This window comes from Malus sylvestris, chromosome 12, assembly GCF_916048215.2.
Source record: "Malus sylvestris chromosome 12, drMalSylv7.2, whole genome shotgun sequence".
NCBI lineage: Eukaryota > Viridiplantae > Streptophyta > Magnoliopsida > Rosales > Rosaceae > Malus > Malus sylvestris.
Window position 1 is genome coordinate 5,873,692 of NC_062271.1, and position 23,631 is coordinate 5,897,322.

Consider the following 23,631-nt stretch of genomic DNA (forward strand, 5'->3'; position numbering starts at 1 on the left):
GTAGATAGAGTCTCAGCAAGAGAATCATACAGCAGATAAAATGTTTCCTGTAAACTTGAGACTTCCATCAAGTGAGTCAAATCATTACAGTCTTGCGTATTTTATTATAGTGGTGTCTCGTGCCAATAATACAAAATTATGTGTAAGTTTTTCTCTACATAGTATTACCAATGACACGAAATGCTAAAATGAAGGTGTACTCATGCCATGGAAGCTTGTCACTTGAAGTATGCAAAGTTAGCTTGATTTGCTTTGCTAATACAATTGATACAGTATATATGCTGCCAAGCTCACTTGCTCAGTGACTTTGATTTGCTAAAAAGTATAAGAACACACTTATTTTCATCACTTTTGAGTTGGTCTTTGAGTTATAAACCCTTATTGAAATTCTCCTGTGAAAGCAGCAATTATTCCTGGTTTCAGAATCCCACAGAATCCCAAATACAATCTGTACTTTCACAATACTTGAGATGCTGATTTTACAATACCAACTGACTTGACAGTTTTTTTTTTGTTTTTTTTCTTTTCTTATCTGAACTCACTCGAGACTTGATCTATGCACAAAAACAAAAAATTGTCACATCAGTCAATAATAAAACATTGGCATGAACAAATTGGTGACTCAAATTATTGCTTCACAAATGTGTCGCCTGGACATTCCTCTTTTAAAGCACATGGTCGCCATGTATCATGTCATGTTCCTGCCACATTTTTTTGGTATGAATTGACCGAGTTAGGCTGTACTCCAACCCAAAAGAGCAGCTGCTGCTCTATTTTGAAGGAATATCATACTCAATTAATGAGTTTCATTCTCTCCCTCCACTTTAGTGTTGATAATATCATTTGTTCAAAAAAAAAAAAAAAAAGTTCGAATCTCTTGCTCACCAAGTGACCAAAGATTCATTGTACCTTTGAATTTAATATCAAAGGTTGAGATGAACACACGATTACACGAATAGCACATCTAATTATTCTCCACCTATGATATCAAATGAAAGGGTAAATAACCACGCATCACTTGGTCATCCGGTGACCATGAGAACGTTTATGCCCAATTAATTTGCCAACAATGCTAGTTTTGCAGAAGCTTGATTCAACCTGGCCGAGAAAAAGAAGAAATCTCTTGAATGGATTCATAAATTCAGGCCATATGGTGTTAATGGCCACATTACATCAGAAACACAATAGGTACAAAATACATGGCAATAGGTGTATTTAGATACATATGAAGCCAAGGACTTTGTGTCACTTTTGAAAGCAAAGCATGCACAAACAATCAAACCCATCAAATAACTCAAATATCCGTTTTCTGACGCTAAGCTGCAGCTCTGATCTTACCGAGGCAGCGGTCAGCAGATAAGTAAGTTTTCAAAATACCCTCTTGCTCAGTCACTTCAACTTCAAGTTCAAACGAAGAAAACGAAGCGAAACACATTCACGCTTCAACGTGGAGCTACCCTAGACAGTCTCAGTTTTTAACTGTACACCTAAACACCAATCATCTATCCAGATCTCATTCTTCTTTCCATATACGGCCAGTAATCCTCAACTTTAGTTCTTGCCTATCCCCACCTGAGAAATAGAGAGCCAGATTCCTCTGAATAATGAGTCCATCCTGGCTGTCACGGACTTTTCTATGACTGTCGCGGATACTCCTAGGGATCCCTTGCCATATTAGCTTACGGCCATTTGCACCAACTTCCAAACTATAGCTGAATTTCTTAGCCTCAATATCATCACCCATGAATCGTAAAAAGGCCATGTAGACTGGAGCCATTCCTAACTGGAAAGCCTCAAAGTGCAAACAGAATTGTCTTCCGAAACAATTGAAGACCTGCGGGAGAAAACATAATTCAATATGCCAGTCAGTAGTACACATTAAAAAATTAAATTTTCCAAGCTGAATCAATATGAATATTGCTACTAAACATTGTACACGCACCAAAAATGAAAATTTTTAAAAAGTACAGAGTTTAACTACACAAATTTATAGTTTTTGTAACACTTTAGAATATTAAAATTAAAAAACTTACAGTAAGCATCCAAGTTGCATTTTCAACTTCATTTGGGTTCGCTTTAACATATCTATGGTTGAAGGTGCACCCATCATGCATGTCAACCTTGTGATCCTCTTTAAGATGTGCAACGAGAGTGGGGATGTCACCTGTAATAGAGCACTCAGATCCAGCATAAGGGCAATTATATAGACGAAATCGACAGTGTTGTTCATGTTTGAGTTTGCTGTAGTAAGGAAAAATATCATGACATCCTAAACTCTGGTATCTGCATGGAAGTTCCAATGATTCAGCAACTTTCTCCAAAGCCAAACACCTTATATCGCCAAGCTCATAGCGGCAAGTGGGGCAACAATTGTGCACCCTTATCTTGCAGTCCGAACATACTGTGTGGCCATTAGGACACTGCAAAACAAGAATTTTAAAACAAAAGAACTGAGTCATAAAGATCATGTGATTCCAGATTGACAGGACAATACCCCGTGTTCAATTACAAGAAGAGGGTAAAATTAGAGTCAAGAAAGTGAGGGATTGATCACTTCAAGGGCTTCAAGGAAATCTGAACCCCAAAAGTCAATAAGCGAATAATTTTATCTTGAATAAAAGGAACATAGCCATTGCAATTTAGTCTTCAGCAAACCCGAAAATTAAGAGTAATAAAACTAAATGGTCGACTGTAGTGCGGTAGCCTGTGGATAGCATGAACAATAATACATATAATTAACTAAATCATGTTGGCAATAACAACTAAAACAAAGGGGTCACAAGACTCACAACATAATACATATACAGAGGCATAACAATCTTATTTTTCGCATTTAAACCGAGAAAGGGGGAGGGCATGAGAGTTTCATACATTTATATTCAGAATAAATTAAAGCAGAACAACACAGAACTATTATGAGAACTATACTAAGATAATATATGAAGATCATGAGTCCAGGCATGGTCCCAATTGTCAATCCCAGAAATTCAAAAGGAAAAAAGGAAGAGACTAATAAACTTTCAAGTACGATTGCAAGCACTGAATGTTCTGCTATAGCAAGTACAAAGGCAAGGCTAATAAATTTTCAAAGACTATAGCCTGCAAGATTTTGTGATATATTGTAGGATCAATTTAGAAACAGAAGATTCAGGTGAAACATATGTCCTAACTGCAAATGTACCTGATGAATAGGAGGGTACATCAAATTCGTGCAGACAGGGCACTCAAGCAACTCATGCACACCATTGGTCGAATAAAGACCATGCTTTCCACCCAAACCAGGGGTAGTCTTACTAAGCATACTATTACTACCTGTCTCTGACTTTGCGATTGCCATGTCATAATCTGCAAACTCAAGAACACCCTCGCAAAGTGTCCCCAGGAGCAGGACTGTTTCAAATCTTTAAAAACCCCCTTATAAAATTCCCCCAGGAGCCACAAGTGATTCAAATAGAACAAAATTCTGGCTCATAAGACAGGAGTATTCTACTTGCCCTCTATTCCGCTCTCAATTCTCCATAGACATGCTTACCTCTGTCAAAACAAGATGAACAAAGAGTTATATATAACTATATCACATGCTATGGATGAAATACTTTCTAAAGAGTGTACTATTCAACTGGAGTCCAAAGTCCAGACAAAAGACAAATAACAAGAAGGTTATCAAGAAAGGTTTCATTAAATGTAAACAGTTGTTCAGCTCAATGCACTTAGAAAGCTTATGAGGTATAGGCAGGTCAGATTAGACTTCAGTTGCTTTGTGATATCAAAAGTTCTCAATCTCCTATAGTCGACCTTACAAGGCTACACCTATAAATATCTCCACTTTTCCATAGTAGCTTCAAAAATGCTCTTCAAGCTCTTATAATCCCACCAAATCGCTTATTGGGATAAAATTTGGAATTTGTATTACCAGTGAGGATTCCAAGATTGGTGGACATCCATACCACCGAGGCACAGTAAAGACCCTCTTGAAACTATTGGTATATCATGAATTCCCACAACTACAACATCACTAGGCTTTTTTCAAACCTTATTTTACAAATCAATATGCAAAATTTATTACTGCACAAATATTACGGTAGCAATAACAGAGTTCATAAGAATACGAAGCAAGGAAATTATGGAGATTGAGGAAGAAAAAATGCATCATGAAAACAATTTCAACTAAAATACGTAAAGAATTTCAACTTCAAAAGAGATGAAACAAGGAACATAGGGATTTTCCTTTTCCAACTTTTCGATCATCACATAGGCAATTTCAGATTTATAAGATATCCAGCAAGATAGGAACAATCCCAGATCAATTCAGAACTATGCTTTGACTAAAACCTACATTCCTCATTTGCACTAAAAACAATAAGCTAAAAAATTTACACAGAAGACATTAAAAAGCAACCAGCTTTCTCAATCAATTAGAAAAAAAAATAGACACCATAACAGTAGCACAAAAAGCATACCCCGATTCACAATTGCAACCAAAAACCCAACCAAAGTTCAAATTAGCTTCCCAATATCTACCTTAGAGAGAGAGCAGACAAATTCAAACAAAAATCTCAACCCGGATACCCAAATTTCAAACCAAAAACTGGGTTGTTTCCAAAAGCTAACTTTCCCTTCATCTAAAATAGCAGTGCAAATAAATCCAGGCACGATAAAAAAAGTGAAAAAAAAATCCCCATTCCCCTCCAAAAACCCAATCAATGATCAAAAGAAAAAAACAACAGCAAAAACAAAAAGAGAATCGAAAAGCGAGCCCAGAAGCAACACACACGCGGATTACCCGGATAGGAAAAATTGAAGAAAATGGGAGTGCCTTGCTCGTATCGGTGCTGGGCATCGATGGCCTCCGTTGTCTCTATGCTTCAGAATCACTCAAGAAATGTGCTTTTGTTTTTCTTGTTTTTATTTTATCTTCTTTTTGTTTCTTGTGTTTTGTTTTCTAAGTAAAATATTTGATCCCTGTTTGTCTGATTTTACTGACTCGTTTAGAAGGTGTATTAAAATAATGAAAAGTGTTTTCAGTAATATAATTTTAAAAGTCACCTATTAATACCAATTGATGGTGAACTTTACTAATAAATTAAGACTTTTCAATTCAACTCATATTAAACTTATTATTATAAGTATTGCTGTCAATTTTTTTTATTATACTGTGTTCAAACTTAATCATGATTTCTTAAATTATCATTTTTGAAAAAAAAAATTAAAAAAAGTGAGTGGCTTTCTTTTAGATTATTAATTCAATAATTTTTTTTTAATATATGATATTATCTGCACTAATAAAGTGATAGTAGACTAATCATTACAATGGGTTTGCTGGTTTAAATTCGTCTTTAATGAAAATCGAAGACTTTTCACTTACAAAAGAGTAGAAATATCACTAAACTATAGTAATAAGTGGCTGTTTAAATTTAGTTTTACTCCAAAGAGAAATTATCATTTAAAAAAAGGAACTTTAACGAAAAATCACGTTTCTACACTAAAAAGTCAATCCTGGTACTATTTACTTTACCCTTTATTTTGTCCTTATAATTAAAATTCAAAAATTTTAAACCATTTTCATTAGTTTTCATTAAAAATATATATATATATATTTGTGAGAAAAAAATGAATGGTTTTCTTTGCTTAAATTTAATTTTACCACAACGAGTGGACCAATTGTGCCTCTACCCGCACGCGACGTTTGTATATATTCCAGTCCTTTTTGTATGTTTTTTTCCAAGCACGTTGACGCCTTTAAATTTTCTAGATGGACACCTGCAGTTTATTTATTTGTATTTTTCTCTAAGGATGAAAATTTGAATTTCTCAGTTCACACAGCTCACAAGTCACAACTCCTCGTTTGCTAGCCACTTTCGTTTTTAGTTTTTGTCCTTATTTTTTTATTATTTTTGTTCAGTTTTTTATTTATAATTTTCATTTTCAAAAAATGAAGGTACCAAACGAGTTTGTAGTAAATTAGTGGTTGTATGTGTAATTTTGTAGATTTGTAATACCACGTCAACACGTTGTGATACTGCAATATCGATGTAAATATTTGAAATTACTTTGACTATTTCCAAGAACTTTGGCAATTTGTATCTTGTAATTAAATAATTTACTCTTTTAATTTTGGTTAGGGTTACGAAAGGAAGTCAAAACTCAAACAAGAGCATTAGCTCATAGTTCCTATCAAGTCTTTGATGAAACAAAAACAAAATATGCCTCTTTGGAGGTGTTTTTGTTGAGATTAAAAACAATGTTTGCAGAATGTTTAGAAGCACTTTTAGAAAATAAAAAATGTTTATTATAAGGGTGTATTTTTTCTAGAGAAGTGATTTATGCACATTGTTTTTTTTCCCTTATATTTAACATTGAGTAAATAAATCAAAGAAGAATTAAGAGACGTAATTAAACGGATTGCGCAAAGTCATTTCTTTCTTGCTGATCACATAGTCAACATTTCATCTTATTAATTACCGTTAGATGTCTTTTAATTCAAGATTTCTTCACATAAAAATTGAATCATAACCATTCAACAACAATTAGTGTAATGGTAATGCTCATCCCCTCTCAAATTAATGAGCAAATTGCACCCTTCACACTTTATTTTGCTTATTTGCACTTATGATCTTTCTAGAAGTGTATTTGGTATTGTTTGTTTTGTTTTTATAATTTTTCTAATTGATCCAAAGTCTAAACAATAAGATAATCACACTAACTTCATTTAAATTATGGGAAGATAAATTCAAATTTGAGTGGAAAGGATGGTGAACACTAGACAAACCCTTTTTTTTTCCAAAATTAGGGATCATTCGAAGCCAAAAAGCGGAAGCAGCAAATAGCAACTTTGAAAAATCTACTTTTTTTTTTTTTTTTAACACGAGTGAATAGTGCTACTTTGATCCCCTCATCCACTGGTGCGCACTGTTTCTCCGACACTAGTGCTACTTTGATTACGACGGCTGCTAATCCTCTCGATCCCTAGAGCTCCTCCAATTGCGACTGTTACCGATCTCACCATCCACTGGTTCTCCGTCGCTGTTGCAGGTCCTCTCGATCTCGGAGCTCCTTCAACTAGGACCGATTCTCCGCCGCCGCCCCCGATTCTGACCATGACGTCAACTGCTTCATCGCTAATCTCTTCGATCGCAACAGTTCGAAGTAGGAGCCGAAGACCAACTGTGAGTTCGAGACAAGGAGAGAGAGGGACCGAATATGGGGAGAGATGAGATGAGAATTGGATGGAGAAAATGAGAGACGAGAGAAACTGTGTCAGCTTCTAGAAAGAGAGAGAGTTTGTAGAAAATAATAGGAAAATATTTTTAAAAAAGGATGAATAGTTTTCCTTTTGGTCACTGTACATATTCACAACGCTTTTATATAAAAGTTTACAAAACACTTAGATGCCGTTTTTTGAACTCAAAGAACTTTTACAAATCTACCAAACACCTAACTGCTTATTTCTACAATATATCAAATGCATTTTTTTTAAATCACGTCAATACCAAACCAGCCTAATATTATACACATAGTAAAAAACATTTCATACTTAAACATGATTAACTTGATATAATATTTTTGCTCCAACCTCTTAAGCAAGAGAAAGATAATCCAAAATGTAGTTTGACTGGTTTTAGGAACTTTGGAAGTTTTGTATATGTTTTCAATTTTCACAATTTGGGTAAAGCTAGGAAGGTAGGTAAGATAACCTCTTCCTATAGGCTGCCTCAAAATAGTAATTCGATTGGGAGCTGTGTTGTTGTCTTGTGAGACCAAAGTTGTTGGGGTGCAATCATCCAAACAATTTTTTTGGAGTTTTGGAGGGTGGTCCTGTCAAAAACACATGAAACCATCCCATATGCCTACAATATTTAGTAACCAAACAAGTTTAATTGGTGCTTTATAATGTATTCAGAATTCACCAGAAACATGGACCACACCACCTCGGCACGTCCTTGGTTGAGTATTGGACCCATCAAATATTTTTAAGAAAAAGGAATGAAAATAGTTTGAAAATTTTGAGTTTTAACGATAAGGACAAAATAAAGGGTAAAGTGAATAGTAACAAGTTTGTCTTTTTAGTGTAAAAATGTGATTTTTCATTAAAGTGAACAGTACAACGGACTTTTCGTTAAAACTCCCATATTTTTATTATTTATTTAACAATATCTCATGGATGGCGAATTCGATACCAAATTAAGTTGCTCATTGTGTGGTTTAGCCGAACTCCCCCTACCCTTAGTGTAAAATATATTGTTGTACTAAAAAAAACAATATCTTACTTTATTTATTATGTACAAGAAGTATTACAATAACGATGTTCTAAATATAAAAAAAAATAAGCCGTTTAGTACTACAGTCTAGTGGTATTTCTTTTCACTTGTAAGTGAGAGGTCTTAGGTTCGATTCTCTCCTAAAGCGAATTTGAATCACATTATTGCTAGCCCATTGTGAGACTAAGCCCACTCCATCCCCTTAGTGTAGATAATATCATTTGTTAATAAAAAAAGTATCAAAAACACAAGAATAATAAGGAGATGAGACATGATTAAGGACAATGGTAGATTCATGATTTGAACCTTGGGAGTTTCAGTGTTAAAAGGTTCAAGGTTTTTAGCTAGAAGTATGTAAAAAAAAAATCAATTTATTCACCGAGGCATTTCTTTAAACACTTGGTAGTCTTTGTCGTCAACCAAACCATGTTGTACATATGTCAACAAATATCAACATATGTCGAAGCAATATGAAGAGTGATATTGAAAGTATATGTCAAGTGTTATCGACACAACCAGTCGAAATATGCCTAGTAAGCATTACATCAAACACTTGGTGAGCACAAAAATGACTTGTACCAAACATTCAGATGATCCTCAAAAGATCTTCACATGTATATTTCTCGAACTTCAAATTAAGGAGAGGAGACTTGCACTAAGCAAAACAGTGAAACAATCAAAACTATATGTTGAATTTTGTATAAACATTATTGTACTAAGTAACACAATGAGTCAGTTACAATAAGGTATAGAACTCAATACAAAGATTATACGTCCGTCATCTACACAAGTCGAACTTGAAACATCTGACTTATACTTAAGGAAGAATACCGTCAAATTATAGTATTTGTTAATAAGACCAAAATATTGGATGTTAAAGCAAGGTTAATTACACGATAGTTATTTAATTATTCGATTCGAGCAAGTTCCAAACATTAATCTTAATGTTGGGCATTAATATTAACAAAAATTTGGCATATCTTTTGTTCCTACTGGAGTATCTGCATCAGGCATATAACAATGAGAATATTAGGTAACCTTTTTGATATAAAAAGGAAAAAATTAATGGGTTAATGGGTAGGTAAACCATGCATTATGTATGGCAATGGTTTCAAACTTGTTCCATTTGGTAGCATATGGTTATCATAATTTGAATCAAAGACTTGATTTTGATTTAATTAAGGCACTTAATCATAATCTTAACTATAATCTGCATGCAAGACAAATTTGTTTACACTATTATTTTTAAACATTGGGGGCAACTACACCTACTCAATGCGTATTTCAAGAGAAAACTTACAATTTTCATTTTTTTTTTCGTGTAAGTAAACACATGAGAAAGTTAAATGAATGAAATGATTTTTTTACTCATATTTTAGTAAACGCATGAAGCACAAAAACTAAAATGATTCCAATTTTTTTTTTATAAAAAATGATTATAATTCTTGTTCTTTGTCAGCAAACATGGAGGAATCAATACCATTGATACTGTGATTTCAAAAAATTCTAATAAATAACTTCAATATGAATCTCGAAATGTGAAGCTTTCGAAATTTGCATATTTACACATACATACGTTCCCCACATTTCTGACAAAACAAAGATGATAAATACGGCAATGATGGCGATTCTGATGTGCCAAACGTTGTCTCGTTTGCATCGTATGTAAACAATGAAAAGAACACAGATCTAGTGGGTTAAAAACTCAAAAGCTTTACCTGCATATGCAGTTCAATTTCACAGAATTATATGACTGTTTTCGATAAATGCCTGCAGTGGAAAGTCAGTTTCATACGTACACCCTTGCTTAAAACCAAAATAGTCATTTCATAGCGTACAGCCCACAGGAATTAATATCAGAAAAGTTGGTTGAATTTTTTTCTAATTTTTTTTTTTAGGGAAATGGGATAAAATGATTGTATCAAATTTTAATTGGTGAACTGGGAAAAATTAAATATCAATCACATAGTGGTACATGTCTAAAATATCGATATTATCCTGATATTTTTATCGAAATTTTCTTTTTTTTTGGACTATCAATATTTCCGATATCATCGATATTTTAGACCTTGATAGGAACTTTATGTGGTACTAAGTCACTCATGTATCTTACCATGCAATATATAAAGTGTAAATATTGTACTAATTCTTTATATATAAATGATTATGGTGTGTTTAAACTTCTTTCATTAATTACTACATATTTTCTACCCTCACAATGTTTGTCAGCTCGCTATATAATCAACTTAAATCAGTTAAATCCATCATGCAATGCATTTCCTTCCAATTTTTGTGATAAACTAATAGATAATTGACTAACTAAACATCCTGCAAAGTTTTAATAAAGAGTAAATTGCAGCTATGGTCCCTTAACTTTAACTCAATTGGAGCAATGGTCCCTCAACTAAAAATCCATTACCATTGGTCCCTCAACTCATCAAAACGTGCAGCTATGGTCCCTCAACTAAAAATCCATTACCATTGATCCCTCAACTTTAATTCAACTGGAGAAATGGTCCTTTAACTTTAACCCAATTGTAGCAATGATCCTTTCAACATAACTCGTTTTGACAAAAATTTTGACGTAGTTGACGAAAAGGACCATAATTACACACTTCGATGAGTTGAGGGACCCTAATTGTATAAATGGTCATTCCAACATAACTTATTTTGACAAAATTTTGACAAAATTGTTGAAAAGGACTATAGCTACACATTTTGATAAGTTGAGGGACCAATGGTAATGGATTTTTAGTTGAGGGACCATTGCTCCAATTTGATTAAAGTTGAGGGACCATTGCTACAATTTACTCTTTAATAAAAATTTCCAAGTTTTTCTTACAATTTTCGTGGTTTTTATTCAATTTTTTATCGATATCGATAATATCCCGATATTTCCATCGAAATTTCCGTGTTTTTTGACAACCGGTATTTCCAATATCATCGATATTTTAGACTTGGTAAGAGATTGATGACGTGCGTAGTGATCAAATATCCCAAACATGTTGAAAAACTGACGACTTCAACAATAGGGGTTTGAAATGATCACTTTGACTAATTTCTCTAAATATTTATTGGGGAGTTGGATTTAAATTGTGTTTAGAGAGGGAATCACACTGTTTGATCTAATTAACTTGGCTACGCCAGGCCTTGCAAAAGAATAAATATAAGGTAAATTGCCCTTGTGGTTTAATTTAAGTAACAATTTTTTCGGAAAAAGGACAATCCACAACTTAAGGTACTTGAAAAGTGTCAATTTTTCATAGACTTGGTCTTGGACCAAAATTGTTACTGAACCTAAAGTAGAAGGGTGAAAAGTGTAATTAGCATTTTTTTAATAGAAGCGATATTCTAACATAAAGAGGAATCTTATAGATATAATATATTGAAAAATTACTAACAAATAGCGTAAACTTGGCTAAAGGATGAGCAAATCCATTAAAAGACGAGGACGTGGTTAGTACTTAGTACTCACTTCTTGGAACTAATTTGCCAACACCTGATCATCATCATTGTTATTTCAAATCCACCATTCTCCATCATTAGATGTAATCATATAAATTAAGTTCCTTATTAAGTGTTATGCCCAACTCCACTAATCTCTCAATTATCCAACAGTGTGGATTGTTCTTAACAAGGCTCCTTTATTTCTCCTCTTTATTTGGGCCTCATCGTCTTTCTTATGGTGGGCTTTGTTGGATACATTTTTGTTAGGCTTAAATGGGCAATTAATCCACAAGGAAGCAAAATGTGATCATTCAAACATGCATGGACATTTTACTATGGAGATTATTTTTGTAAATTAAATGACATGAAAATTGATAATTGGATTATCTTAAACGTTAATTAACGTGCTTATTTTTTATTGGTGACACGTTATTTAGTTTGCAAATTTAGTCTTTCTAGCTTACATTTTTACTAATTTTAGAAAATTATTTCAAATCAGCTCAAGAGAAAAACATTTTTTTAGTCAATAATTTAAGAAAAATTATTTTTAGTTGGAAAATTTTTGAAAATGTGAGAGAATTATTAGTTTTGCGTTCATCTTCATGATAATAATGCGGTTTTCTTTTCCTAAAACGAAAAAGAAAAACCCCATTTCCGCGCCCAACAAAAAAAATCAAAAACCGTGCAGTCACACTCAACACTCTGGCGGTCTCACCCTCACCAAATCACTCCCACACTCCCGCAAGATCCCCACTCTCCCTTCCTACTTCGACCTTCATCTCTCACTAATGGAGGAAGAAGACCAGCAAAAAGCTGCAGATCTGATCAAGGAGCTCGTCATCCGCCTCCGCTCCCAAAGTCCCAATTCCGAATCTCACCTGCTGACTCCAAACTCCCCGGAATTCCAGAGCTCGCTCCGCTACGCTTTCCGCTTGATCTCCAGCCGATTAACTCCGTCCGTGGCTCCCGACGCCGCCGCCATAGCCCAGTCCATCAAGCGCCGCCTCGCCACCCAAGGTAAGTCCTCGCAGGCCCTCACTTTCGCCGACCTTTATACCAAATTCGCGTCGAAAACCGGCCCGGGGAGTGTAAATAACAAATGGGCAGTCGTTTATTTGCTCAAAATTGTGTCGGAGGATCGGAAAAATGGGAAAACCCAGTTGGATTCTTCGGTTTTGTTGCCCAATTTGGGGTTAAATGATGCCGAATCGGGGAAGGAGTCAAGGGTTTTGGTGGGTAGGGAGAATAAGGAAAAGGGTTGGAACAATGGGGTATTGTTGGTTTCTAAAGACCCAGAAAATCTCCGCGAAATTGCTTTTAGGGAGTTTGTGAATTTGATTAAAGAAGAGAATGAGGTTTCTGAAGAGGTTTTGGTGAGAGATGTGTTGTATGCCTGTCAAGGAATTGATGGCAAGTACGTGAAATTTGATAGTAGTGCTGATGGTTATGCTTTATCGGATTTGATTAAGGTGCCTAGAGCAACCCGCATTATGGTTCGGAAGCTTTGTGAATTGGGGTGGTTGTTTAGGAAGGTTAAAGGGTATATTTCAGAGAGTATGGATGGGTTTCCATCTGACAATGTTGGAACCGTTGGGCAGGCCTTTTGTGCTGCGTTACAAGATGAGCTCTCCGATTACTATAAGTTGTTGGCTGTTCTTGAAGCGCAGTCAATGAATCCAATTCCTTTGGTTTCAGAGACTGCGAGCTCAGAGAATTATCTTTCTCTGAGGAGATTGTCTGTTTGGTTTGCGGAGCCAATGGTGAAAATGAGGTTAATGGCTGTTTTGGTTGATAAATGTAGGGTTTTAAGGGGTGGGGCAATGGCTGGGGCTATTCATTTACATGCCCAGCATGGTGACCCATTGGTGCACGAGTTCATGGGACGCTTACTTCGGAGGGTATGCTCTCCACTATTTGAGATGGTTAGGAGTTGGGTTTTGGAAGGGGAGTTAGAAGATGTTTTTGCAGAATTCTTTGTAGTGGGTCAGCCAGTGAAAGCTGAGTCTCTTTGGAGGGAAGGTTACATGCTCCATGCCGGAATGCTTCCTTCTTTTATTTCTCAATCGCTTGCTCAACGCATTCTGAGGACAGGCAAGTCAATCAATTTCCTTCGTGTCTGTTGTGAGGATCGTGGTTGGGCTGATGCTGCAACAGAAGCTGCAGCTGCTGCTGGTACCACGACAAGAAGATGGGGTCTTGGATATGGTGAAACTGATGCTCTTGAGTCTTTGGTTGATGGAGCAGCAAAGAGAGTTGATAAGCATTTGTTGGATGTTATTTACAACCAGTACAAGTTCAAGGAGCACTGTCTTGCTATAAAGCGGTATTTACTCCTCGGACAGGGTGACTTTGTTCAGTATCTAATGGATATAGTTGGGCCAGAGCTTTCTGAACCTGCTAACACAATAAGCTCTTTTCAGCTAGCTGGGTTGCTGGAAACTGCAATTCGAGCATCTAATGCTCAGTATGATGATCGTGACATATTGGATAGGTTGAAGGTAAAGATGATGCCACATGGAACCGGAGATAGGGGCTGGGATGTGTTCTCATTGGAATATGATGCAAGGGTTCCTTTAGATACTGTTTTTACAGAATCTGTGATGACAAAGTATTTAAGAATTTTTAATTTCTTATGGAAGCTTCGGCGAGTAGAGCATGCCCTTATTGGTATTTGGAAGACAATGAAGCCAAATTGTATCACTTCACGTTCATTTATGAAGCTCCCGAATGCAGTTAAGTTGCAGTTGCTTTCAACTTTGAGACGATACCAGGTTCTTTGGGATGAGATGAATCATTTTGTCTCAAACTTGCAATACTATATTATGTTTGAAGTCTTGGAGGTGTCTTGGTCCAATTTTTTGAATGAAATGGACGTGGCTAAGGACCTCGATGATCTACTTGCCGCTCATGAAAAGTACCTCCATTCGATTTTGGAGAAATCCCTCCTTGGAGAACGTTCCCAAACCCTTTATGATTCACTCTTTGCCTTGTTTGATCTTATATTGAAATTCCGAAGTCATGCAGATCGATTGTCTGAAGGGATTAATGAGTTGCAAGCCAGGTATTCTTCATTCTGTATGATCACAGTTATTTGTGAACCAAAATACTGCTACCTCATTCCTTTTCTTTTTCTTCGTAAACTAATGTCTTGGATGGTTTGTTGCAGAACCATGGAATCCTCTTTACCCTCTCGAGACAAGAGTAAAGCAAAAAAGCGATCAAATGATAGGTCGTCAGAGCCTGGATCCTGGATTAGTGAAGGCAGGAAAGCCCTCACGCAACGTGCTGGTGAATTTCTTCGGAATATGGGACAAGATTTAGATGCACTATCAAAAGAATATTCATCATTGCTTGAGGATTTTATTTCTAAGTTGCCCATGCAGCAACATGTTGATTTAAAGTTCCTCCTGTTTCGGCTGGACTTCACTGAGTTTTATAGCCAGTTGCATCCTAGTACGTAGAAATAAAGCTAGTACATACGAGTTAAAGCAAATGCAACTGGAATTCATGACATGATCAAACTAATTTTTTGTTCATCAATCGTCTCTGCTCATCTGGTTGAACAATCATGCTGCATCTGGCTGACGGGACCAACAAGCTAGTACATACGATTTTATATTGTTTGATTGTTAGGTAAGTGGAAAACCTTAGCTCCTTCATGACTGTTGTATTTGCATTTGACATTTCTCGGAGGACTAACATATGATATCCTTATCTTGATATTTTCAGACGGTGTTTGCTTCTTTCTGATGGCCTGTGTGGAAGATTTACTGTTGACTTAAAGGTATATCGCATCACTAGATCAGGGTGTGGAATTTGATTGTGTACACATATCGCAGCTGATATTTTTCAAGTTTTGTTTTTCGGGTGAGTTGTTTTTTTCATAGCTTTGGGAGCAGACCCATTAGAGCTTTGTATATACGTATCGTAGTACTGGATTAGATTGAATGATAGACAACGAGTGCTAACTTTTTGCATCTCCATTTCACTTGTTTCGTCCACTATTTGATCTTTTGTGTTAGCCATATGTATAAATTGATGTCTTTCTTGTTAGAAACTTTTGTTGTCTTTGACATCGTTAATTGTTAATGGACAATCGAACTCAATGCAAGTATTGTATTTGGATACTATCAGATGATGATTTGTAGAGGAACCAGAGTGTCCGCGATATCAGGTGATAATTTGTTTAGCAATCTTGTGAAAACCTTCACTGTATATGCAATTCGTTGAAACGAATTCGAAAATTTTGAATTCTTGTGCATAAATAATTATGCTATAGTTGTCCACGTGAGTAAGCAGCTCCCAAGCACTGTTCGCAGTTACTAAAAATGTTGGACAAAGTTAGTCGAAACTTTCTTATTAGGTTTTGTAATCGGCCTACTTTGAATGCTCTTTGAATGCCTGTTATGGTAGTAGGTCTTTTGGCATAAAAAAGGGGCATTGTTTGGCTCTCTGCATTGATTAGTTTTTTTCTTCCTATAACGACCTGACATCATTTTTTCATACAAACGTCATAATTAGGATTGTTTATTCCCTTCGACATTATCTAAAGACGATTTTTAGAAAAATTCATTTGATGGAGATTGTTTTGTTGTACATGTAAATCAAATCATTTGACGGTTCATTGCAATAATGTTGCTTGTTAGATGACCTGTGGATTACAGTAAATGGTCTTCGAACTGGATAAATTTTTTGGTAAATAACCTTTAAATGTTGATAAAAAGATAATGAACCGTTTTAATTTTAAATTCATACGGTCAGATGACCGAGTCAATGCTGATTGATGTTGCTACGGCCTCCATACAATGTGAATGTCGAGAAACGAAATCGAAATCGAAATCGAAATAGCTGGGTGGCAAAGCGGGTGATTATTAATACAATCGACTATCACTAAATATGTCATGTGTTGAGTAATACTACAATTGGCTGAACTGTACTGTCACTCAATATGTCATGTCGTGTGACTGGAACAACTTTCGAGAGAGACACTAAAGATCTTCTACATTGGTATGCAATATTTAAACTTTCAATATAATTTGAAAGACCTAAATATAGGATTTACGCTATTTAGTACTACGATACGTTGATATTCATCTTCACTTGTAAGTGAGGTTTTATGGTCGATTATCGTCAAAAACGATTTTGAACCATATTATTGCTAGTTTATTATGAGGTTTAGCCTACCCCAGCTCTTCCCCTTAACCTCTTAGTGTAGATAATTTCGTTTGTTAAAAAAAAAATACATGATTTGTGAGTGACTATTTTTTCTTTCCCTTTTTTGATTCAAAAACCAGTTCAGGTATGAACTGACAGTTCAATCACTTCAACAACACAGAAATTGCAAAAAAAAAGGATTGGATCCTCGCCAGATCACCTTGCTAAGGATCAACGCATGTGAACCGTTGATAAAAAATCGTGCGGTTACAATTTTTTCCTTTTTAATATTTTTCAGGTAAAACGAGGCTGCTTTACTTTTAAAAATATAAAAAGAATTTAATTAAGACCACACGATTTTTTATCAACGGTCCACATACGTTGATCTCTAGGATCCCCAACCCGGGGATCCGGCGAGGATCCAAATTAAAAAAAAAAAGGCCCAAATAGGATTTCTTCCAGATCCTTCTAATCCTTCCATTCCCCTATTTTATTGGGCCGCCCCTCAAAATTCTGGACCCTTCCACACTCCTCAGTCCTCCCAAAGAACCCTCCAGACTCCTTCCCCCACCCTATTTTTCTCTCCCCTCCGCATCCCAAACCCTCACTCTCTCTCTCTAGAACTTTGAGTGTGATTCCTGATTCGAATCAATGGCGAAGTACGGCGAGGGCGACAAGCGGTGGATCGTGGAGGACAGGCCCGACGGAGCCAACGTCCACAACTGGCACTGGGCGGAGACCGACTGCCTTGGCTGGTCACGTGACCTCCTTGCTAAGCTCCTCAACAACCTCACCATCCTCGATGGCGAAGGCAACCTCCACCTCAGGACCAAGACCGTCGACAAGGTCGACGGCGAGGCCTACGTCAACGTCCGGAAGGGGAAGATCATCCCGGGATACGAAATCAGCCTCAATCTGTCGTGGGAGGGGGAGGCGAAGGACGGCGACGGGAAATCGCTGCTGAAGGTCGACGGAGTTGTGGAGATTCCTTATATTTCGGACGAGAACGCCGACGAGGACCCGGAGGTTAAGATTTCGGTGAAGGATGAGGGGCCGGTTGGGAGGAGGATTAAGGAGGCGATGGTGGCGAAGGGGAAGCCTTTGATTTTGGAAAAGGTTAGGGTCTATGTGGAGAGTATGGCTAAGGGCGGGCCTGCGAAGGAGGAAATTGAGGTTAAGAAGATTGCGCCGAAGAGTAATTCGACGGCGGCGGCGGCTGCGGCGGCTGCGGCGGCAGCGAAGAAGGAGGTGGCTGTGGAGAAAGAGGAGGCGAAGAAGAAGGAGAGCAAGAAAGGGTTTAAGACTATTAGTTTGACAGAGAAGTTCAGTTGCAGGGCGAAAGATATGTTTGAGATTTTGATGGATGAGAATAGGTGGAAGGGTTTTACGCAGAGCAATGCGAAGATAAGCAAGGAGGTTGGAGGGCCGATCAGTATTTTTGATGGGTCGGTGACCGGTTCGAATTTGGAGTTGCAGAATGGGAGTTTGATTGTGCAGAAGTGGAGATTTGGGAGCTGGCCTGATGGGATTGATTCGACGGTATGTGGAATTTGAAATTCGGGTTTTTCGTGTTTGAATGTGTTCTTTTGGGTAGTTTTAATTGGTTTTGTGATTTGTGGATTGAGTGTTATGTTTGAATTTTGCAGGTGAGGCTTACACTGGAAGAACCTGAACCTGGTCTCACTGTTGTTAAGCTAACACATACGAATATTCCTGAGGAAGACAGGTTGGTTTTGTTTAAGCTTTTGGTTAATGGGTTGTTCTCGAAAACAAATTGAGTTTGATTGAATTGGAGCTTAAACAGGACTGGAGTTTGTGAGTTGAATTGTTTTCTTGGATGGAAAGTTGATTGCCTGGTTTTTATGTGTTTGGTAATGCAGATATGGGAATGCGACTGTGGTGGAGAATACAGAGAGAGGATGGCGGGATCTAATCTTCCAGCGGATAAGGGCAGTTTTTGGTTTTGGCATTTAAGATATTCAAGTAGGTTTTCTCTTGGAATTGTAGAATTTGATGGTTTTGGAAGCCTGAATTCAATGTTTGGAATTAACTTACCGGTCTAAATGCTTCGAATCTAAGACATTAGGTCCAATGTTATAATGTTGTGCACTGTCATTGATAAGCAGATTTTCTTCGTAATGAATTGTCAGTCCTCTCAAGACTTTAATAACTAAACTTCTTGTGTTAGTATGAATGAGGAAGAGTTAGATTTGTCTCATTGGGTTTCTTTTCTTGTTTCCATTTTTGCTTTTTATTCCGAACCGTTTTTGCCTTTCATCCCTGCAAGGAAAATAGGTTCGTCTCTTGATGCCCTGCTGAAGACTCGTGCTTTTGACACATATGGCAAATAAACGTCATTTACGAGTATGTTTGTTACGTGTTTCATTGTTAGCAAATGAACATAAATTTAATTTGTTAACTTCTTGTAACTTGTTAACTGGTTATTAGAGGGGCTTATCACGTTATGCTGATCCTATATGTGAATGCGAAAGCGCGAAGATTGCATTTGATAAGGGTATGTTTTCTAATCATGTGTTATTGTATGGGTGTATGTATCTTAACAGTGTGATTTTTTTTTGTTAGAAATGAACCTATGCTATTGTTATGTTGTAGCTTGTTAACGGTTTATTCACAACTAATAGCGGCGAAGCTTTTTTAGAGGGATGGGTACGTTACATTACTAGACCCCTACAACCACAGATTGAATGCAGGTCTCGACTGTAGGTAATATCTACAGACATGCCTGTATCAGTTAGTTTTAGTATGCTGTTCACCGCACCATAAGTTTGTACAACTGCCTGCTTGAGACGAGCAGTGTTGCAAGCTTTTAGCTGTAGTTAAGTGTTAGGTTGCTCCGCAGGAGAGACTGGTTATGCATGATAAAGTGTAGTGAAATGCGAGTGAAGATTAGGGGATGTATAAATAGTTGCAGAGGTCGCAGTTAGGTGAAGTCTTTTGACAGTGATTCGTTTCGCTAAAACAATCGAGTGTACTTCCTTGTAGAGGTGGAGAGTGAGGAACCCTGCAGTCTGAAGAAACTAAACAGCTCCTTGAATCTTCTCCATCTGTATTTGATACGATGTTTGCCTCCAGCAAGCTGTGCTCCGTTCCCCGCCGGATGAGCGAAACTTAGCCTTTCTGTTGCTGTTATGCTTTACCCGTTATGGATCTGTCCGCAAATTATCTTTGGGGTTTCAGTCATCCTGTGATTTTAATGTCGTAAAGAGGAATCGTGTTATATCCTAGCTGAAGCGATGAAGAATTATTTAGTTGTTACAGTTAATTGACTAAACGATTTTAATTATAATCGAGTGAAATATAATACAAACGGTTTTGATTATAAGTAGAAAGTTTGGTGAAATCCGCCAAAACCTATTCTATTTTCTCATGCTAATTGCATAGATTTTTGCAAAGTTATTTTACCAAGGAGGCCATTCTTTGGAAACGACCTCATTGTATGAAACAACCTTGCACAATCCAGCAAGATCTGGAGCTGAGGCCGAGTTCCGGCATATTTCATCTCGAACGCAGGATTTTCCGTCCGGTGAGGCCTCGGAAGAACGGAAAATCGAGCTCGAAAACGGAGTTCATCATTACAAACATCTTAAGAAACAACACTGAGAAGAGAAATAAATTTGACTGTACAGATTGCTCTTTCATTATATATCGTGATGAATACATACATGCAAGTATTGTGGCCTACCGGAAAAGAAAAATTGAGAGGAAACTGAGCGATCAGAAAATCGAATTATCACACAAAGTTTTGGAGCATTTCTCTCACTTCTTCAAGCACAAGCCATGCTTTATGTCCCCCAATCACTTCGGCTTTAAACTCTCCATCTTTCCATACCTGCAAATACATTTATCAAATGCATTTAGAACAGTTTAGCAATGTTGTTTATCACAACCAGAAATTGTTAACTGCAAAAGGGAAACTCTCACCTGAATTGTTGGCATTTTCTGAGAAAACGAAACGAGAAAAAAAAATTAATGTTACGGTAAATAATGAGGGTAAAAGTTTATGGAAAGGATGGGTTTACACCTCCCCGATACGTGGCAGCGGTATCTCTATGAATAACGTAATAGTCATTTGTGTTAATGTTTTCATATGACATTGCATTATTGGTTTGAGAGATTACAGTGGCGTATCAGGAGTGTAATAAGAAAGTCTCTTTCAAAATGCAAATAGACATACAGAGATGTTTCCCCGCTTCACTAGAGCTTGAGGTACTTTGTTGACATCAACATAGTAGAATTTGATCCTGTTGTGTTTATGTACATAAAAAGGTTTCACAGTTAGTTGATAACATGGCAAGTCTTATTTTTGTTGAGAGAGAGAGAGAGAGAGAGAGAGAGAGAGAGAGAGAGAGAGTTACTTGGTGTCATATTCAGCAGCTAGCTTCTCCAATTTAGGCTTCAAATATATGCATTTGCGGCACCAAGATGCCATCCTGTCAATTGGTAGAAGGAAAACTATGTTCAAGTCACCAAATTTAGTGGTAAGAGATAATTTACTTTAAATTTCGGTTTACTTAACTTACTAACTCTTAATCTAATCGTATTCCTCTTCCTATTGCAAGAATCCTTATATTTGAATTTCCATTTCTGTGGATGACAAAATGAGGAATGCTATTTAGACTTCCTCAAAACAAGTCAAAGTGAAACTGGTATATGAACCTTTGCCTCAACAGTTAATTTTGTAGTTTGCTTATCATATGCAAGCTAGCCTTGTTCAAGAGAGCAATTTACATGTAACGGTACTATTTTTATTAGTTTTGTGCCTACGATACAACATTATGTGAACAAAAATTTATATATCTTTGTATGATTGTATCAACAACAATAGCATGAAATGCGATGACAATATACTCGTGTCATCCTGTCATATAAGTTCTTCTGCCATTTAGATGCGCTCAGCGAGTCTAAAACAGGCTTCCGCTAGAAAATAAACCGTATTTATTTCTAAGAGATAAGATAAATAATGTGAACACATTTAAGTGGCCTAGCATGCATCAATTCATAGAGAGAGAGAGAGAGAGAGAGACCAATCAATGACAACGGGCTGGGATCTCTCCTGTGCCTGGCTGAGAATCTGGTCAAGCTGATCACAGTCGTTGATTGCTTCCATCTCCACAACAGTGGGTCTCGAGGTATCCGTGCCCCAAAAGGCCTCAACTTTCAAGTCCATCTTCAACGTCCTGTTCCCATCTCTGTTTCTGTTCAAAAACCCTAATCCAGAAGCTTTTGGCAACAGCAAGAAACCGCCGCCGTTGCTCCAGAACTGTGGCTGTTGCTCTCTGTGATGGACTTCTCTGCTACACAGAACGTGAGAATTGGCTGCCAAAACAGACATCTTACTCCTATTTTCTCTGTTACAGTATCAACTATTACAAAGAAGAAGAAGAAAACATACGACTTTTGATTCTGAGGAAGTGAGAGTTTTTGGACGATGGGTCAGAAAATGGTGGTTTTCTTATGTTGGATATTTTGACACTTGAGCAGTATGGTTTTTTTTATTTTTTTAGGGTCTTTGTCTTGATTCGAAAAGTGGGAGGAAATGGTTAACGTTTGTGGAAAGCTTATCCACAAGTGAAACACAAAAGGATAACTCTAGGTACATTAAATTCGTAGAGAATATTTTTGCTCACCATTATAATTATGATTTTTTAATTTAATTCTAGTTAATTTTTACATGAAATTACTTTTACATTTTCAATTTTGAAAATAATTAACCAAGGTGTTCAAAGAAAAAAAAAACCTAAGTTAATTGAAAGTACACGTGGTATATTATTAAATGCATGGTAAACATACATTATAGTTTATGGAGGTGAGCAAAATTGCTCCAAATTTGTAGACTAGATTTATAAAATAAATTATATGTCACAAATATGAATAAGCACGCTAATCACACTTAAGTAATAGTTCAATCATCAGTTTCTATGTTATTTAATTTACAAAATTTAGTCTATGCATTTAGTCTCTTTAGCATTACCCGACTCGTCCACCCGAAATGGTTTGCTGCCAACAAGATCCTCTTCGGATCCTCTTTGTGATAATCCAGGAGATTCATGAATCGTGTCCGTTCATCGTACATCATGTGGTTAGTTTTTATCAGGTACTATTTGTGTTTAATTTTAAATTAAAATAATTTATGATCGTCCGATGTACGATGAATGAACGTGATTCACAGATCTCCGAAATCCTTATAAAGAGGATCCGGATTCGGTTTGCTGAATGCTACCCAAAACAATGCAGGCCTATTTGATTCTTTATTTGGGTTGGACTCATCACAATCATACAATACCAACAATCATGTTGGACTTGTACATTTTCTGTTTGGTCACTGAAATATTTGTACCAATATAGGTATAAGAAGATTTATCTCTGATAAAAATAAAAAATAGAGATTTACCCGGTTTTGGTTTTCATTTATTGCTTACACACTTTGTGTGTATGAACACATTTTTTTAGAAAATGAGAAGGACAGAGGGAGAGAGAGAGAACGCAGGGGAGGGGGAGTGGGAGGTTGTTGTTCTAGGTTTTTTTTTTTTAATATTGGAGGTATTTTAACATCGCCGGTAGGTGAGGCTTCAATAAAAAACCGTAGTATTTGGACCTGTAAAATTACATTATTGCCCATTATTTTTTTTGTATGATAGAAGACTAAGTAATCTTTTCACCCTCTTTTTATTGACAAAGAGGGTTTTATTAATTAATATATATATATATGAAAATAATAAATTTTAAAATATGAAACAATTTGTTTGCCAGG

The 23,631-nt window shown here is 36.5% G+C and overlaps 4 protein-coding genes across 6 annotated transcripts; 2 read left to right on the top strand and 2 right to left on the bottom strand.

Annotated features, from left to right (window-relative positions):
• Positions 1 to 1,099: 1,099 nt before the first annotated feature.
• LOC126591900 (E3 ubiquitin-protein ligase SINAT2) lies at positions 1,100 to 4,950 on the bottom strand. Of its 3 annotated transcripts, none has more exons than XM_050257610.1 (4): positions 4,784 to 4,950; positions 3,182 to 3,534; positions 2,034 to 2,420; positions 1,100 to 1,834 (listed from the first exon to the last, which is right to left on the bottom strand). In XM_050257610.1, the coding sequence occupies exons 2-4, from the start codon at positions 3,335 to 3,337 to the stop codon at positions 1,514 to 1,516; spliced, it is 864 nt and encodes a 287-aa protein (XP_050113567.1). In that variant the 5' UTR covers positions 3,338 to 3,534; positions 4,784 to 4,950; the 3' UTR covers positions 1,100 to 1,513. The 3 variants fall into 3 exon arrangements, with proteins under 3 accessions (XP_050113567.1, XP_050113569.1, XP_050113568.1); XM_050257612.1 differs by lacking the exon at positions 4,784 to 4,950 and adding an exon at positions 4,522 to 4,713; XM_050257611.1 differs by lacking the exon at positions 4,784 to 4,950 and adding an exon at positions 4,461 to 4,713.
• Positions 4,951 to 12,347: 7,397 nt separating this feature from the next.
• Positions 12,348 to 15,838, top strand: LOC126591897 (gamma-tubulin complex component 3-like). Its single transcript, XM_050257606.1, has 3 exons — positions 12,348 to 14,766; positions 14,872 to 15,338; positions 15,435 to 15,838. The coding sequence occupies exons 1-2, from the start codon at positions 12,494 to 12,496 to the stop codon at positions 15,164 to 15,166; spliced, it is 2,568 nt and encodes an 855-aa protein (XP_050113563.1). The 5' UTR covers positions 12,348 to 12,493; the 3' UTR covers positions 15,167 to 15,338; positions 15,435 to 15,838.
• Positions 15,839 to 17,378: 1,540 nt separating this feature from the next.
• LOC126591899 (uncharacterized) lies at positions 17,379 to 19,077 on the top strand. Its single transcript, XM_050257609.1, has 3 exons — positions 17,379 to 18,398; positions 18,506 to 18,585; positions 18,740 to 19,077. Exons 1-3 carry the CDS (start codon positions 17,511 to 17,513, stop codon positions 18,831 to 18,833), a joined length of 1,062 nt encoding a protein of 353 aa, XP_050113566.1. The 5' UTR covers positions 17,379 to 17,510; the 3' UTR covers positions 18,834 to 19,077.
• Positions 19,078 to 20,485: 1,408 nt separating this feature from the next.
• On the bottom strand, positions 20,486 to 22,390 carry LOC126591901 (thioredoxin-like 3-1, chloroplastic). Its single transcript, XM_050257613.1, has 5 exons — positions 21,905 to 22,390; positions 21,236 to 21,310; positions 21,055 to 21,121; positions 20,802 to 20,819; positions 20,486 to 20,709 (listed from the first exon to the last, which is right to left on the bottom strand). Exons 1-5 carry the CDS (start codon positions 22,210 to 22,212, stop codon positions 20,611 to 20,613), a joined length of 567 nt encoding a protein of 188 aa, XP_050113570.1. The 5' UTR covers positions 22,213 to 22,390; the 3' UTR covers positions 20,486 to 20,610.
• Between the last annotated feature and the right edge of the window lie 1,241 nt (positions 22,391 to 23,631).

Bases quoted from the DNA above. Each gene is read 5' to 3' on its own strand.
- LOC126591901 (XM_050257613.1), bottom strand. From the start codon at position 22,212: ATGTCTGTTTTGGCAGCCAATTCTCACGTTCTGTGTAGCAGAGAAGTC. The intron at 21,311-21,904 runs GTCTCTCTCTCT...ACCAATTGACAG, and splicing joins CAGCCCGTTGTCATTGATTG to GATGGCATCTTGGTGCCGCA. The intron at 21,122-21,235 runs GTAACTCTCTCT...TAAACACAACAG, and splicing joins GCTGCTGAATATGACACCAA to GATCAAATTCTACTATGTTG.
- LOC126591900 (XM_050257610.1), bottom strand. From the start codon at position 3,337: ATGGCAATCGCAAAGTCAGAGACAGGTAGTAATAGTATGCTTAGTAAG. The intron at 2,421-3,181 runs GTACATTTGCAG...CTTGTTTTGCAG, and splicing joins TGTACCCTCCTATTCATCAG to TGTCCTAATGGCCACACAGT. The intron at 1,835-2,033 runs GTAAGTTTTTTA...TTTCTCCCGCAG, and splicing joins ATGCAACTTGGATGCTTACT to GTCTTCAATTGTTTCGGAAG.
- LOC126591897 (XM_050257606.1), top strand. From the start codon at position 12,494: ATGGAGGAAGAAGACCAGCAAAAAGCTGCAGATCTGATCAAGGAGCTC. The intron at 14,767-14,871 runs GTATTCTTCATT...GGTTTGTTGCAG, and splicing joins ATTAATGAGTTGCAAGCCAG to AACCATGGAATCCTCTTTAC.
- LOC126591899 (XM_050257609.1), top strand. From the start codon at position 17,511: ATGGCGAAGTACGGCGAGGGCGACAAGCGGTGGATCGTGGAGGACAGG. The intron at 18,399-18,505 runs GTATGTGGAATT...TGAATTTTGCAG, and splicing joins CTGATGGGATTGATTCGACG to GTGAGGCTTACACTGGAAGA. The intron at 18,586-18,739 runs GTTGGTTTTGTT...TTGGTAATGCAG, and splicing joins AATATTCCTGAGGAAGACAG to ATATGGGAATGCGACTGTGG.